The sequence below is a fragment of the Gadus morhua genome, chromosome 4, assembly GCF_902167405.1.
Source record: "Gadus morhua chromosome 4, gadMor3.0, whole genome shotgun sequence".
Taxonomy (NCBI): Eukaryota; Metazoa; Chordata; class Actinopteri; order Gadiformes; family Gadidae; genus Gadus; species Gadus morhua.
Genome location: NC_044051.1, coordinates 41,499,110 through 41,513,551, shown reverse-complemented (window position 1 = coordinate 41,513,551; position 14,442 = coordinate 41,499,110). Strand labels below are relative to the sequence as shown.

Here is a 14,442-nt window from a genome sequence, read left to right as displayed (position 1 = left end):
GGCTGGCAGCACAACACCGCAATAACGACGAGATGCGCTGTGCGTAGAGAAGAAAGAATACCCACGTTGAATTTGCAACATTTGGCAAAAAATGATTCTAAATCTGCCCATATATGGACACGCCAGAATTGTTGCATCTGTGGCTGCTGGTAATTTAATCACAAAGAAGTATACTCTACGGGGCTATTTTCATCATTATTATTGTTTAAATTTTTTTAGATGGCACAGCGATCCGGGGCTATCCCCAAAAGATCCGGGGCTATAGCCTCGAATGCTCGAATGCTGTAGCCTCGGATGGGTTCTTCAATCTGATTGGTAGTCACACTGGAGATTAGTCTTCCCCCCCTTTTCGGGGATAATGTTCCCCGTTTTGATCTCGGACGTTTGGTTCACTTTTTTATCCACACCTTGTGTCCTCAGCGTCTCTGTGAAAATTTTAGTCTCTCTCGCTCTTGCTCTCGCTCTGAGTCTGATGACACACGTGAACAAAAACATGCATATGTGAACACACACACGCGTATATTACCACGCACACACATGCAAGCGCACACACGCATATATGAATTAACATAAAGACACACGCATATAAACATACTATACTATATAGGAACCCAAACACGCAGGCACACAAACACGTGTATGTGAACACAAACAAACACGTATATATGAACACACACACGCGCATACATATTATAAACACTCAAATATACACGCAGACACACACATGCAAACGCGCGCACACATGCACACGCCGCACGCGCATCTATGAACACACACTTACTCAAGTTATGAACACACACACTTACTCACATATGAACACAGACACGCACAGACTACACACACATGTATATATAAACACACACACACACACACTGTGTTTTGATGATTTATATTCATGTACTCAACTATAATCCAAATGCTACATTTTCTGGGGCTTCTTAAAGTTGATCTTGATTAACCATGAAAGGAAGAGATTTTTTAAATCTTTACAAAGACTATATTTCTAATGTTTCTGATTGATTGGTGGTAAATTGTAAAATTTTTATACTACAATATTGTGTCTATTTTCAGACGTTAACAGTTTCATACTGCGGGGCTCTGATATCAGTTTATATTTTGATAAGCATCACACGATGTAAAGCAGATTTTAGATTATATTCGTAATGCAAGCGGTCGAAAAGCTATAGATCATGTTGTGATCACTTTAAACTGAGTATTGATTCCTTGTGTTCTGTGGGGAAAAACACAGCAGCAGAACACACCTGTTTATGATTAGTAATGTCTGTCTGCTGCTTCTATTGTCTGAGTTCTTGTGTTTATTGTGTTCATGTAAGGGACTGTTCTTCTATTGTTTGAGTCCTTGTGTTTATTGTGTTCATGTAAGGGACTGTTCTTCTATTGATTGAGTCCTTGTGTTTATTGTGTTCATGTATGGGGACTGTTCTTCTATTGATTGAGTCCTTGTGTTCATTGTGTTCATGTAAGGGACTGTTCTTCTATTGATTGAGTCCTTGTGTTTATTGTGTTCATGTAAGGGACTGTTTTTCTGTTATCCTGGTTAATAAAGCATAACGGTGATAAACAACTCAGTGGATCCTCTGAATGTTCTCTTGTGTTCAGCAGAGGATCAGTTTACACTTTAAGGTCGGGGGTTCACTGAAAAAAAGCACAACAGAGGCTTCGTCTACACAACATTAATAACCAGGAACCAGCAATGTATTTCCACCTCAGACTCATACGCCCGATGAGGGACGGAGTATGGAGAGAGTTCTAGAAGCGGGCCGACAGGAAACAGCCCAGCTACTGGCGTCTCTCCAGAGACGAGCCTTGCAGGCTGGTTGATGCACCACCTCCCCGTCTAACAGGACCCTGAGCCTCCATGTTGAAACACACAGAGGTGTGTGTTTGAGGCGCTGAGCTGCAGAGGAGGAACCTCTCCTTCTCTGGGTGCGTGGGAGGGGGCAGTAGGATGGAGGCGTCTGATAAATGAGTCGACAGTAAGATGTGAGGTCGTTTATCAAAGCCATGCTTCAGTCCTGTTATTGCGTGGGGAGCCACTAGGGGGCGGTGAATCCACCTCGGTGGGGTTCACCTTCTGACCAACAGGACCAGGGGGAAGGAGTCTGTGTGTGTGAAGTGGCAACCTATTTGACACTCTTGCAGGACATTTCAGTCCTCGTGTTTTCCGTAAGGCAATAAGCGCCAAAAAAGTAGTCCAAGAAGGAAACAAGGCAGATGGAAAAGGAAGAATGCAGCGATTTATCCTCAGAACATAGTGAACAAACATTGAACCAATAATAAACGTTTCCAAGTAAAATACTGGGTCACCACATAGTAATTGACAGGAAGAAATCACTTGTTTGTATTTAAATGACGGTTATCTACCGTCATGCTCTGAGAACTCAATTAACTCAGTCAACTCAACAACTCAATCAATTTGTGGTCGAAGGACAAATTAAGACGCAATACAACTTCATCTATTGGATAGACACAAATCAGATGGAGCAAATATCCGTTGTGCTTAATTATTGTGAATTAAAGCAAAATAGAAATTAACAAATTGTAAATAATAGTAATAGTGTGTGTTTGTGTGGTGGAGGTGTTTGGAATGGTTGAAGAGCCTTTTGTGCTCAACCCACACACACACACACACCCCCACACACACACACACACGCACGCACACACACACACACACACACACACACACACGCACACACAACCAGCGAGCAGAAGACCCAACACAACTAAATGAAGAGCAGACTATCGCTATAATGAAAGGTTCCTTCAAGGTGGGTTTGTTAAAGCGTGTTCATCCCTTCACCACCGAGTGTTGGAGAATCCGTTGTGACATCAGCTCCATGGACTAGAACGGCCTTTTAAGACGGGGACCGGGATTCAGAAGGAGGAACTCCAGGGGGAGATGAGAGGACTCCTCGTCTCAACGACCAGAACACGACTTCAGTCCGTCACCAGAGAACCACGGAGCACACCCCAACGTTCCCCTCCAGGCATGGAGACGCCTCAGCCACAGCCCCTCCACCCCCTCAGCTGGGGGGGCACAGCTCCAGGTCATAAAGGGTCTTCGTCGGGGCCGGTCCAAGGTGGTTCTGATCTGAGGGAGCCATCTCCCAGGTCCAGCTGGCCCCGCCCATCACTGTTCAGCCTGAGAGAGGCTTCCATCTCGGGGGTTGGAGTGAACACCGTCCACAGAGAGCTTCACCTGGTCCAGCAGAGTCCTGGTCAGCCTGTTGCTGATGGAGGGTCCTGCTCCTCAAGAGCCTCCACCCTCCACTGGGGGGTCTCCTGAACCCATGACCTCCTCCTCACCTCCTCCCCAGAGTCCTCAGGCTAAAGCGGCGCGCTCTGTGAAGGCTTCTCCTTCAGGAGACCGCTGGACTACAAAGACATGACCTCAGAGACGTTGAATCACCCGGGGACCCCTTCTGGAGACCCCCTGCATGACCCCTCCCCAGTGTGGGGCGCCACTGAAGAACGTTGTTCATCACTGACCTCTCTGGAGGCCCTGAAGGTTGTGCTCTGTCCTGGGTGTCCTGGAGGAGAGCTGGGCGTGGCTGGTGGGGTGGGGTTGGCATGAGGAGTGTGTGTGTGTGTGTGTGTGTGTGTGTGTGTGTGTGTGTGTGTGTGTGTGTGTGTGTGTGTGTGTGTGTGTGTGTGTGTGTGTGTGTGTGTGTGTGTGTGTTCTACCTGGCATGGGTTAAACAGCTAAAATAATAATAATAGTAAGAGTCCTATCAGTTGATGGTCTATACTAATATATAAACCTGTCATGTTGTCCAGGCGTGCAGCAGCTGGATGGAGAGGCTGGGTTCTGAGGCTTGCAGCCCCAGGATGGAGCAGAGACCGAGGCTGGGGGATTCATGACGTCAGACTGATCCGCCACACGGGGCCTTCCCCCTCCCGGGGGTCCGTCTCCCCGGCCCCCCGGCCCGGCCCCTCTCTGCTGCACCGTGGGGGGGGGGGGGGGGGGGGGGGCTCAGTGCTGCTGGAGGGTTGTGCAGTAGAGGGCTCTGGGTCCTCAGGGCTCAGTGCTGCTGGGGGGTTGTGCAGTAGAGGGCTCTGGGTCCTTAGGGCTCAGTGCTGCTGGGGGGTTGTGCAGTAGAGGGCTCTGGGTCCTCAGGGCTCAGTGCTGCTGGGGGGTTGTGCAGTAGAGGGCTCTGGGTTAACACAGACCAACCTGGTCTGTGTTAGCCCTGTCTGTGTGTGTGTGTGTGTGTGTGTGTGTGTGTGTGTGTGTGTGTGTGTGTGTGTGTCTGTGTGTGTGTCTGTGTGTGTGGACCTGGAGCTTCAGGGGCCTTGGTTCTGTTAACAGGGCTGTTAGGAGACGGGACCTTTCTCCTTGGGGGGGGGGGTAACAGACACTCTCTGGGCCCCAGTGCGTCGGCCCCCAGGAGTTACCGTCGGGAAAAGGGGGAGGGGTTTAGTTGTGGACGGATGGTGGAGTAAATAAAGAGTCGAGCTGTTGGCTGAAGCTCTGGAGCTCCGTGTGCGTCCCGTACTTCATCCTCACCTTCAGGACAACCCCAGACTCTCTCTCCCACGTGACAGCCGGCCGGGCCGGGGCAGCGTCTGGATGGGAGTTCTTCTGGTGGGGAGCATTGGATGAAGAGAAGAGTTTTCTGCGTGGGGTGGACATGCGCTGAGGTGTCAGTGTGCGTCACGTCTCACACGCGGTGGATCAGGTCGTGCTCGGCCGGCGGCGAGGGAGACGTTCCTGCTGAAGTAACCTCGGTGAAGAACGTGTGGCACAGGATCACTGATATCTACATGATGTCTGAACGGCGTCAACGGCTGGCTCAAGGGAGGTCGACCCCAGCGAGGCTCATCACATCATCCACCCCACGACAGAGGGGAGGAAAGGTTTGTTCATCCTTCCGGGAAGTTAAGTTAAGTGATCCTTTATAGTCTCTTTTTGGGGGCGATTCCTTCTCTGCTTTAGACCCATCCGGGTGCCGGTGAACACATGCACACCGGTGATGGACCGTACTGAACGCCCTATCCATTGTATGGGTCTGTATAATGCTATTCAAATCAAATGTATTAAGCAACCTTTAATAAAAGGTAAGGGGTTGGGAGGGAGATGTTATGTTATATTTATGTTTTTGTCATGCCTGCCTACGCTTCAAACTCGTGCATATTGCAGAACATGTGCAACAGCGCCCTCTGGGGTCACACATTTCGACGGGGTCGCAGAATTCTGTGTAACACCGGCACTCCCGGAGCAGTGGGCGGCGCGGGTCAGAAGGACGCATTCGTTAAAGAGCAGCCCAGCGGGTTCAGCTGGGATTCAACCCCCCCAGGTTTCTCTTTAAAGCGCTTGGGCGGAGAGTTCTCAGGGGGAGGGGGCCTCGCTGCGCCCCGCGGCGGGCGATACGCTTCCAAGGCCGTCGTCCTCTGGGCGCGCCACAGCCCGTGGACATCCACAGCTCAATTCGTCTTTATTGCGAACAAAAAATAAAAAGATAAACAAGTATGACACGTCATGCAAATACACATAACATGAAGTATGGTCGCAAACTGAGCTAGTATCCTGTGTATTTATACTCATGCTGAGCCAGTATCCTGTGTAGCCTACTTATACTCATACTGAGCCAGTATCATGTGTACTTTCACACATACTGAGCCAGTATCCGGTGTACTTATTACTGTTAATCTCTCTTTTGCTCTACTTTGACTCTTGAGGCTGCTGGAGTGTGTGTGTTTGTTGTGTGTGTGTGTGTGTGTGTGTGTGTTGTGTGTGTGTGTGTGTGTGTGTGTGTGTGTGTGTGTGTGTGTGTGTGTGTGTGTGTGTGTGTGTGTGTCTGTGTCTGTGTCTGTGTCTGTGTCTCTGTGTGTGTGTGTGTGTGTCTGTGTCTGTGTGCGCGCGCACATCTTCTACTACCCGGAAAACATGTGTCACTCACTGGGAGGCGCGGCTCCTTGAACTTCCTCGTCTAACTATTCGTCGTAGCGAGGAGCCTTTCTTCCTCCGCTTTTAAAACCTTTCACCTGATTTACTTGTTTTATGAACACTTTAACCTCCGTTTCTTCCCTTACATTCATACTTTTACAACTTTATATCGTATGGACGCATTTTAATCCCGGAGTAGATAAGGTAAGGTAGGGCGACAGTTGACTAGCGTTTATATTGTCTGTGTGTTGCTGGAATATAATGATCAACCAGTTTACTACCGGTTATATTGTCTTTAGGTTACTGGTATATAATAATGATCAACCAGTTTACTACCGTTTATATTGTCTTTAGGTTACTGGTATATAATAATGATCAACCAGTTTACTACCGGTTATATTGTCTTTAGGTTACTGGTATATAATAATGATCAACCAGTGTACTACCGTTTATATTGTCTTTAGGTTACTGGTATATAATAATGATCAACCAGTGTACTACCGTTTATATTGTCTTTAGGTTACTGGTATATAATAATGATCAACCAGTGTACTATCCTTTATATTGTCTTTAGGTTACTGGTATATAATAATGATCAACCAGTGTAGGCCTACTGTTTATATTGTCTTTAGGTTACTGGTATTTAATAATGAACAACCAGTTTACTACCGTTTATATTGTCTTTAGGTTACTGGTATATAATAATGAAAAACCTGTTTACTACCGTTTATATTGTCTTTAGGTTACTGGTATATAATAATGAACAACCAGTTTACTACCGTTTATATTGTCTTTAGGTTACTGGTAATAATGAACAACCAGTTTACTACCGTTTATATTGTCTTTAGGTTACTGGTATATAATAATGAGTTTACTGTAGAGAATACAACGTTAGTTCATGTTTAACTGGTTTTCTGACCCGTGTGGTAAATTGAACACTGCGTTCAATATTCAAGTGATTCGTTTGTCTTGATGCTACTCCAAATTAAAAGAAGGACATAAGTCATTGAATGTGCTGATATTTAAGTTAAATACAAATTGAGCGGGAGTCAAATTGAGTACTTAGGCGGGCGGAGCCAGGCTAGCGACTGGGGATCTACAGTTTCATAGATGTGGGTCTAGACTCGATTCCTATGGCTTAAACCACAGCTGGAGCCATAGAGCGAGAGAGAGACTCGTTGGTCATACGAGGATACCAAATCGATGTGTTGAGCATCACCAGTAGATTCACGGTCTATGGGATCTGTGAAGTGTGAAGTGACAGAACTCCGACTTTGTTCCAGTGGAGAAATTGTTCAATAGTTCTCTACTTTTTAGGGCTGAACGTTTTGGGGAAATAATCTAATTGCGATATTTTTGACCAATATTTCGATTGCGATTTAAGTGCGATTTTCCTAATTTATTAGGTCCCAATGTTGTGTATTATTCAATAATAAATAAATAAATCATTCGTTAGTATGACCAACACAACATTGGAAGCAGTCACATAAAAACGGCCCTTTCCTTTAGGCCAGGCCGATGCGTTGAGATTAGTTTATATTATAAACTTCTTTATTTAACTATTGAATTGTAAAATGAAAATAAAAATAAATAATTGTACTGATTTCCAGTCAGTAACAAATCACTTTTTTTTGGTTTAATCGCAGCCTTTGCGATTTGCATACCGCGTTCTATTACATTGCGATTTCGTTTGATTTTGATTAATCGTTCAGCCCTAAATTATACCATGATGAATTTTTCAAGGCTATTGCATCTACTTTTTTGGGTTGTAGTTTAAGAACTGTTACAGTGTCCAAGGTGTTTAATCACTCGGTTTTCATCTGCTTTACACATCTGTAATGTAGTGAGGGCAGTGTGGTTATATCATGGGGTTCATATTTATGTTCTATGACGTCCATAATGCTTTAGTGTGACGCAGTCACAATGATCTTCTCTCTCAATAAACAGCTAAAGTTCAGAAGGAGTTGTGTTTGTGTCCAGGTCTCCAGTCTACTATGGATGAGGAGAGAGAGGATGGGGGTTCTACCTCTAAGACCACTCTGTCTGTGGAACATGGCCGCCGGAGCAAAGCTGAGAGGTAAGAAGAGGATCTCTCTGTCTGTGACTGTTGTCCATCTCAGAGCTCAGCAGTGATGACTCCATCATTAGTCTGAGAAACAGCTGTGTGTGTGTGTGTGTGTGTGTGTGTGTGTGTGTGTGTGTGTGTGTGTGTGTGTGTGTGTGTGTGTGTGTGTGTGTGTGTGTGTGTGGTGTGTGTGTGTGTGTGTGTGTGTGTGTTGAAGCCCAGAGCAGCAGGAGAGAGCAGACTCCCCTGGACCCAGCAATCGAATTAATGAAATTAATGTTAAGACGACTTGTAGCAGACTTTGCAGGTTTAATGTTCAAAGGTTCAATGTCTTTCAAACTGCCGATTTATTGAATCAGTTAGAATTTATCTTTGGGGGTGAAGTAATTTGTTGAAACAAATTACCCATGAATAATAACACAGGTCTGTGTAGAAATGTAGAAACTGACTGCTTTATTTTCTATATTAGCTAAACCTATTGTGAATCAACACTATGCACAGTATGAAGGGTACTTGTGTGCTTTTATGTCAACATGTAAGTGCTTGAATGCCATAATAACTTTTTCTGCCCCCTCCCCCCCCCCCCTTTAATTTATATTTCAATAAACTGAGAAAAGATTATTGAAATGAAAAGTCATGAGAAAGTAGTTGAGTAGCCCTGCAATAAATGATCAAATGAAACGACATGCACTAATGCTAACTTCCAGGTGGTTCTTGTTTTTCAGAAGGAGGCAGGAGAGAGCAGACTCCCTGGACCCAGCTGTGTCTCCATGAAGAGTGAGCACTATATGGGTATACCTCCTGAGCTTAAAGATGGACGCCCCTCCAGAGAGGAGGGGCGTATCGGCTATTCTTATCCGTGTTTGTATTTGTGTTTGTATTCTTGTTTGTATTCGTGGTCAAAAGCGATATCGCTCCCGACTGTATGGCGTGTTCCTAATGCGGCCCCCTAACTGGCCTCACATCCTGTTTACCTATATTGAGTTCCAGGAGGCATCTCAAACCAACATAAAAGTGCCAGCAGTGGGAGGCAATTTAGAATAAAATAAAACTAAGAATAAATTGGCCCTAACAACAATAGGAGAATTTCTAATTTTAAGAACAGTATGAGACTATTATTTGTTCTGTTCAGACTAAATTCTAACTTTTTAACTTCAATGTGGAGATATCTTTCCTCTCTTGAAAGTATAGGCCGTCGCGATTCCCATTGAAACGAATGCCGTGGTGATTATTCTTCCAACGAGGGCTGGTAAATTTTGGAAAATGAATTAAACTGTAATCAGACAACCCGGTATGGGCTTTCTGTGGTATACAGGCTGAGACGAATTTCGAATTATAAATATGAACAATCCATAACGTTAGCTCTCTAGTTCTTAGCTCAGCAGACTAGAATACCTTCTAGAATCATTGCTTGTTGGCCGGAAACAGAAAGGGGGGCTGTTTATGTTTGGCTGTAGTCTTTTCGCTCGGTTCTCCGTCTCAACAGTAGTGGTAGAACCCCCCCCCTTTCCGTTTCCGGCCAACGAGAAAGGAGTCTTCCAAAAGATATCAATGGGATTTACAAAATACCAGAAGACACTAATAGCTCACAGCAACATATTGAAAAAAAGAACTATGAACTAATTCATTTTTTGGAACTGTGAACTTAAAAAAAATTAGAATTATAACGTTTAACTGAACTAGTTCATTTTAAAAAATTTGAACTGAACTTTGAACTAGTTCACGTAGAAAGTGAAGTTTCCCAACACTGCTTATTCCCTTCGATGGTGACAATCAGCCTTGCAGGATACAACAGGCCATATCGTAAGTCCGTTCCCTGCCGTTTCTTCTTAATGTCAGCAAAAATGTCTCGCTGCTTCTTGATGTCCACAGGTAGATCTTGAAATGCTTGGAGGCGTCTTCCTCTCCAGCTCAGCTCCTTCTTCTTTCCCGCAGCTTTCAGAATAGCCTGTCTGTCATTCCCCCTAAGCATCCGCATCAGGTAAGGGCGAGGAGGTTCGGATGGGGCGGGGACGGAGACTCCGATGATGTCTTTCAACTTCTGGGACCCTGTCATCAACTTTTTAGTCCAAAATATATCTCAGAATGCCCTTGACCATCTTGTCTGGATCGCCAGCTTCCGCCCCCTTCTCAAGGCCAACCAACACTATGTTGTTTATTTTACCGTGAGCTTCGAATTTGGTTAATTAGTTTTTCAATAAATCCATTTATTTTGTCATGTCGTTTAAAGTTGTGCTCTCTCCGGCCATCTGATCCTCTACAGCGCTGATGCGCTTCTCCGCGTTAGTAACTCTGCTTAAGGTGGCCCGTGTTTCTTTTTTCAGTCCGTTGATCTATTCGTTCAGTTCATCAAAACTTTGTTGAAACGATTCTCTAATGCCAGTGACCTCCGTGATCATGTGGACAGCCCAGCCTGGTGTGTCTTTGTCTGCCATGATTTGTTTGGTAGCTTGCCAACTGGTATCACGCGGCTTTACAGTTTGCCTACTCTCTTTGTGATTTCCAACACCTGACATTAACGTGTCCTTATTTTAGGCACCTTTTCCGTTACTTTGAAGTGTGTTTACAAATATTTAGAGCAACAATAAAGGTGTTAAGTTCTATCACTTGCAGAGGAAGTTACCGTGCCACGCCTCGCAGTCACGCGACCTCAAGTTGAAATATTGATCTGAATTAGAAACAAGATTTAAATGAACTATCAAGGTTGTTCGTTTTAAGGACATTTGTGAGTTGTGAGTGAACAAGTTGGTGCAACAAACGGTTTTATCTTTAGCCCAATAAAGATGAGTTTAATGAATCAAGTATCGTGTTTACTCATTGTCATTTCATATTGCCTTTTGATTTATCTTCCAGGGGAGCTTCGAAGGATCCGTTCTGAATTTGTGAAGGGAGTTTCAGACCCAGTTATCAAAGGTCTCCTGGATGACCTTTATCATCATGAAGTGTTCAGTTCTGAGGAAAAGGACTCTGTGATGGAGGAGAAGAGGAGCAGAGCGGACCAAGCACGTTGTCTGATCGACACGGTGATCGGTAAAGGGGAGAGAGCAAGTCAGATGATGATCGATGGTATCAAGGAGAGGGACAAACACTTATGCATCAACCTGGGTCTGAGCTCTTCTCTTGCTGGTGTGGGTGAGTTGTTACCATGATTCTACTTTTTAAAGAAACGATCTCTGCCAGCTTTGTTTTAACAAGAGGGGAGCTTCTTTGTCCTTTAATCCACTGGGATCCAGTGATTCATTATCATCCACTCGGGATTGCATTTGTGTGGAATACAACCTACTTTCTTTGAGAGGTAGGGGTTTTACTTAGTGCTGCTGTATTCCTTGGCTCAATGGTGTTATTGTCAGCTTAACAGGATACCTTTTTATAGTTTGGAAACCCTCACCTTAACCCCTCACACCAATTTCTAAAGGGGTAAAACTAAATCTATATTTTTGTTGAGTGGTACATCGTCAGTAGGCGGAACTTGACCTGCCTGTGTGTGGATTGTCTTTGTCTCTTTATAAAACCCGCTCTGCAGGGCGGGATCTGTCTGATGATCGAGAGAATAAGTATTACACTGATTGGCCCAAAGGCGGCGCTACAGCAACAGTCCAAAAATACAAAGTTTGAACAAACATATCTAATAACCGCTTTGACTTAGAGTCATGCTAGTTTGTTAACACATGCATATCCTCATGGTGAACCTATGACTAAATTCCTTAAGGATTCTAGGTTATTTTACTTATGTTATACTTAAAAAATACTTTAGCACTATGGATCAATGTCTTCTATCTGACATTAAGCGAAGTCTGTGCAATAAAAAAACTAAAGCACCCAGGAGCCATTGACTTCTAAAAAGGGTGTGGTTTAAAACGCATAAAGACTGAAATGCTTATATCAACATCAAATTGGACTCCTATGATCTTGAGTCCATACAGAATCAAATTTTGAACATGACGGAGTCAACATATTTTCAATTTGGGCGTGGCATCGTAATGGGCGTGGCCTGTGACTAAAATCACCACAGTTCATAGAAGGAATGTTTGATTTGAGCGGGACCAACTTAGTGGCTGTTGGAGACCAAAGTTCCAACTGCTCGAGTAAAATTAAGTTGATAGACAAAACAACATGGCTGCTAGAGGCTCAAAATCGTTCAAAATCAACTTAATTCCAAAAGGCAAGCTTAACTTAAACCAATCCTCATCAAAGTTAATGTAGTCAAAGGCACAAGGGTCAAGATGAACCCTGCCAAATTGTATCCATGTCAGGCTATAAGGAGCGGTAAAACATTAACTGAAAATTCAACCTCTCCAAACTTGGTGTATTTAAAAAGAGCATAGGTCAAGGTTAATCAGGCTAATTTCATCAAAATAGGACTGTAGGAAGCCCTAAAGTGAAATTTTGTTCGCCCATCCACAGATCCAAGCTGATGCTATTCAAGCGTTGTCAACCGTATGCAAACAAAACCGCTATTAATTGTGTTTGTCAGGGTCTTAATGGTCTGCGTCGCAGTCTTAATGGTCTTTCAGGGTCTTCATGGTCTGCGTCAGGGTGGGGCTGGACGATATACCGGTTGTAAAATTTATACCAGTATATTTTTGAAAGAGATATGTAATTGAGACAATATCGCCATACTGTAGTATAGTATATTATATAGTATATTATTTTGATGTTGCCTTGCGAGCGCTATTCCTAGCAACATTCAAAAATTGTTTTTTTACAGAGTTGGGGGTTATAATCTGAGGGGGGAGTTCAATTTAAAACATCAGCGGGCACGAACAACATTAAAAAAAATTTGTCTTTCAGTTAGTGGAGTGAGGTTGTGGAACAGACTGGGTGTGGGACTCAAGCAATGTCCAAGCATGATCCAGTTTAAAAAGCGGTTCAAACATATGGTTTTCACAAGATATAGGGAGGAAGAAGGGCTTTAACAACGGGTGTTTTCATGAATTATAAATGACTTATGTATTTGTTTATTTTATCTATTTATTTTCTATTTTTTTCTATTTTCTTTGTTTGTAATTATGTATTATTAGATATGTATATTTGGGGAGTTAGATTATTACTTGAGTAGTGGAGAAGGGGTAGGTTTAAATAAGCATATGCTTCATCCTACTCCTTTTCGGACATGTTGGGTTCACATTATTACTTTTTATACTGACTATTGTTATTGTTTTCACTATTCTCATTGGATTTATTTTTTTTTTTTTGTTGTTTTTTCAGTTCACTTTGTTGTGTTACCCGCACATGTTCGAAATAAACTATCTAAACTAAACTAAACTAAACTATTTTATAAGGCCGGAAGCTGCTCTCTGAGCCTACAAGCCATGTTCAGCTGCTCAATCCCGCCCCTTACATGTATGTAGTGTTCGCCCACCCACGTTACGCGTCATAACAAACTTTGAACAAAAACATGGCAGACACGGTGGTAGAGAGTACGTAACCCGTAAAGGGACATGGTGCGTGCGTGCGTGCGTGCGTGCGTGCGTGCGTGCGTGCGTGCGTGCGTGCGTGCGTGGACCAGGGGACGTGTCCCCACCAATGTCAAATGACGACTGAAATATTTGCCACCAATATTCAGGTTGAAACGAAAAAAACGCCTCATGCGGTACACAAAGGGTTACATTCCCACTTCGGTACCGCCTAGAAAGACACACCATGAAGTTATTTTTTCGTTGAGGAAAATATATTATTTTCCCGATAATGACCTATACATTATCCCTTACATGTCTTTTGTTAAAGCACAGCTGTGCCTTGGTGAGCAAAAAAGTAAAAACTAAACCTTAATAAAGGGTTGATGGTGAATACTTGTGGCGTGGAGTTAAAACTACACATTTTACCAGTTTTGTTCAAAATATAGTTATAATATCGTCTATCGCCATTCAAACAAAAATCATCGAGTTAGTTTTGGTCCATCTCGCCCAGCCCAACGTCAGGGTCTTTAGGGTGCTTGTACATCGCCGCGTGGCAACCGCCCTGCTGCTGCTGCCGCTGAAAGTTTCAACACGGGGAAAGCTGAGCGGTAGGGCAAGATCTGTGCGCGTTCACGCGGGCGGCAACCGCTTCCTGGTCTACAGCCGCTTTTGTATCCGCCTCCCCTCTGCCGCCCTTCCCTCAATGAAATGAACGGAGGCGGCGAGCTGCCGTGCGGCGGTGGGAAAGCAGCTTAATGGTCTGTTAGGGTCTTAATGGTCTGACAGGGTCTTATTGGTTGGCTTTAGGCTTGGTACTCGTAAAATGCTGCTTCCAGCTTTAATTGTTATTGTTATTAATAATATTATTATTATTATTATTTTAATGCATGGCATAGCCCACTACAGTATTCATTCAGGCGGCCCCTATATGGATTTTTCTTTTTTCTCACAATCGACTTGTTATTTCTATGCAGTTTTACACATATGAACAATCTATGACATCATGATATTTAAATTAGGCTAATAGTTTGCATGTTTGTGCTGAAAGATAGGGCCCAATGTGAGACTGA

At 43.9% G+C, this 14,442-nt stretch overlaps 1 protein-coding gene across 1 annotated transcript in view; it reads left to right on the top strand.

Moving 5' to 3' along the window:
• The first annotated feature begins 8,144 nt into the window (after positions 1 to 8,144).
• LOC115541781 (NACHT, LRR and PYD domains-containing protein 3) overlaps positions 8,145 to 14,442 on the top strand; it is a 52,628-nt gene continuing 46,330 nt past the window's right edge. The window contains exons 1-2 of the mRNA XM_030353621.1: positions 8,145 to 8,765; positions 10,827 to 11,105. Coding sequence (XP_030209481.1) covers positions 8,744 to 8,765; positions 10,827 to 11,105 — 301 coding nt within the window. The 5' untranslated portion in view covers positions 8,145 to 8,743. The remainder of the gene's footprint in view (positions 8,766 to 10,826; positions 11,106 to 14,442) is intronic.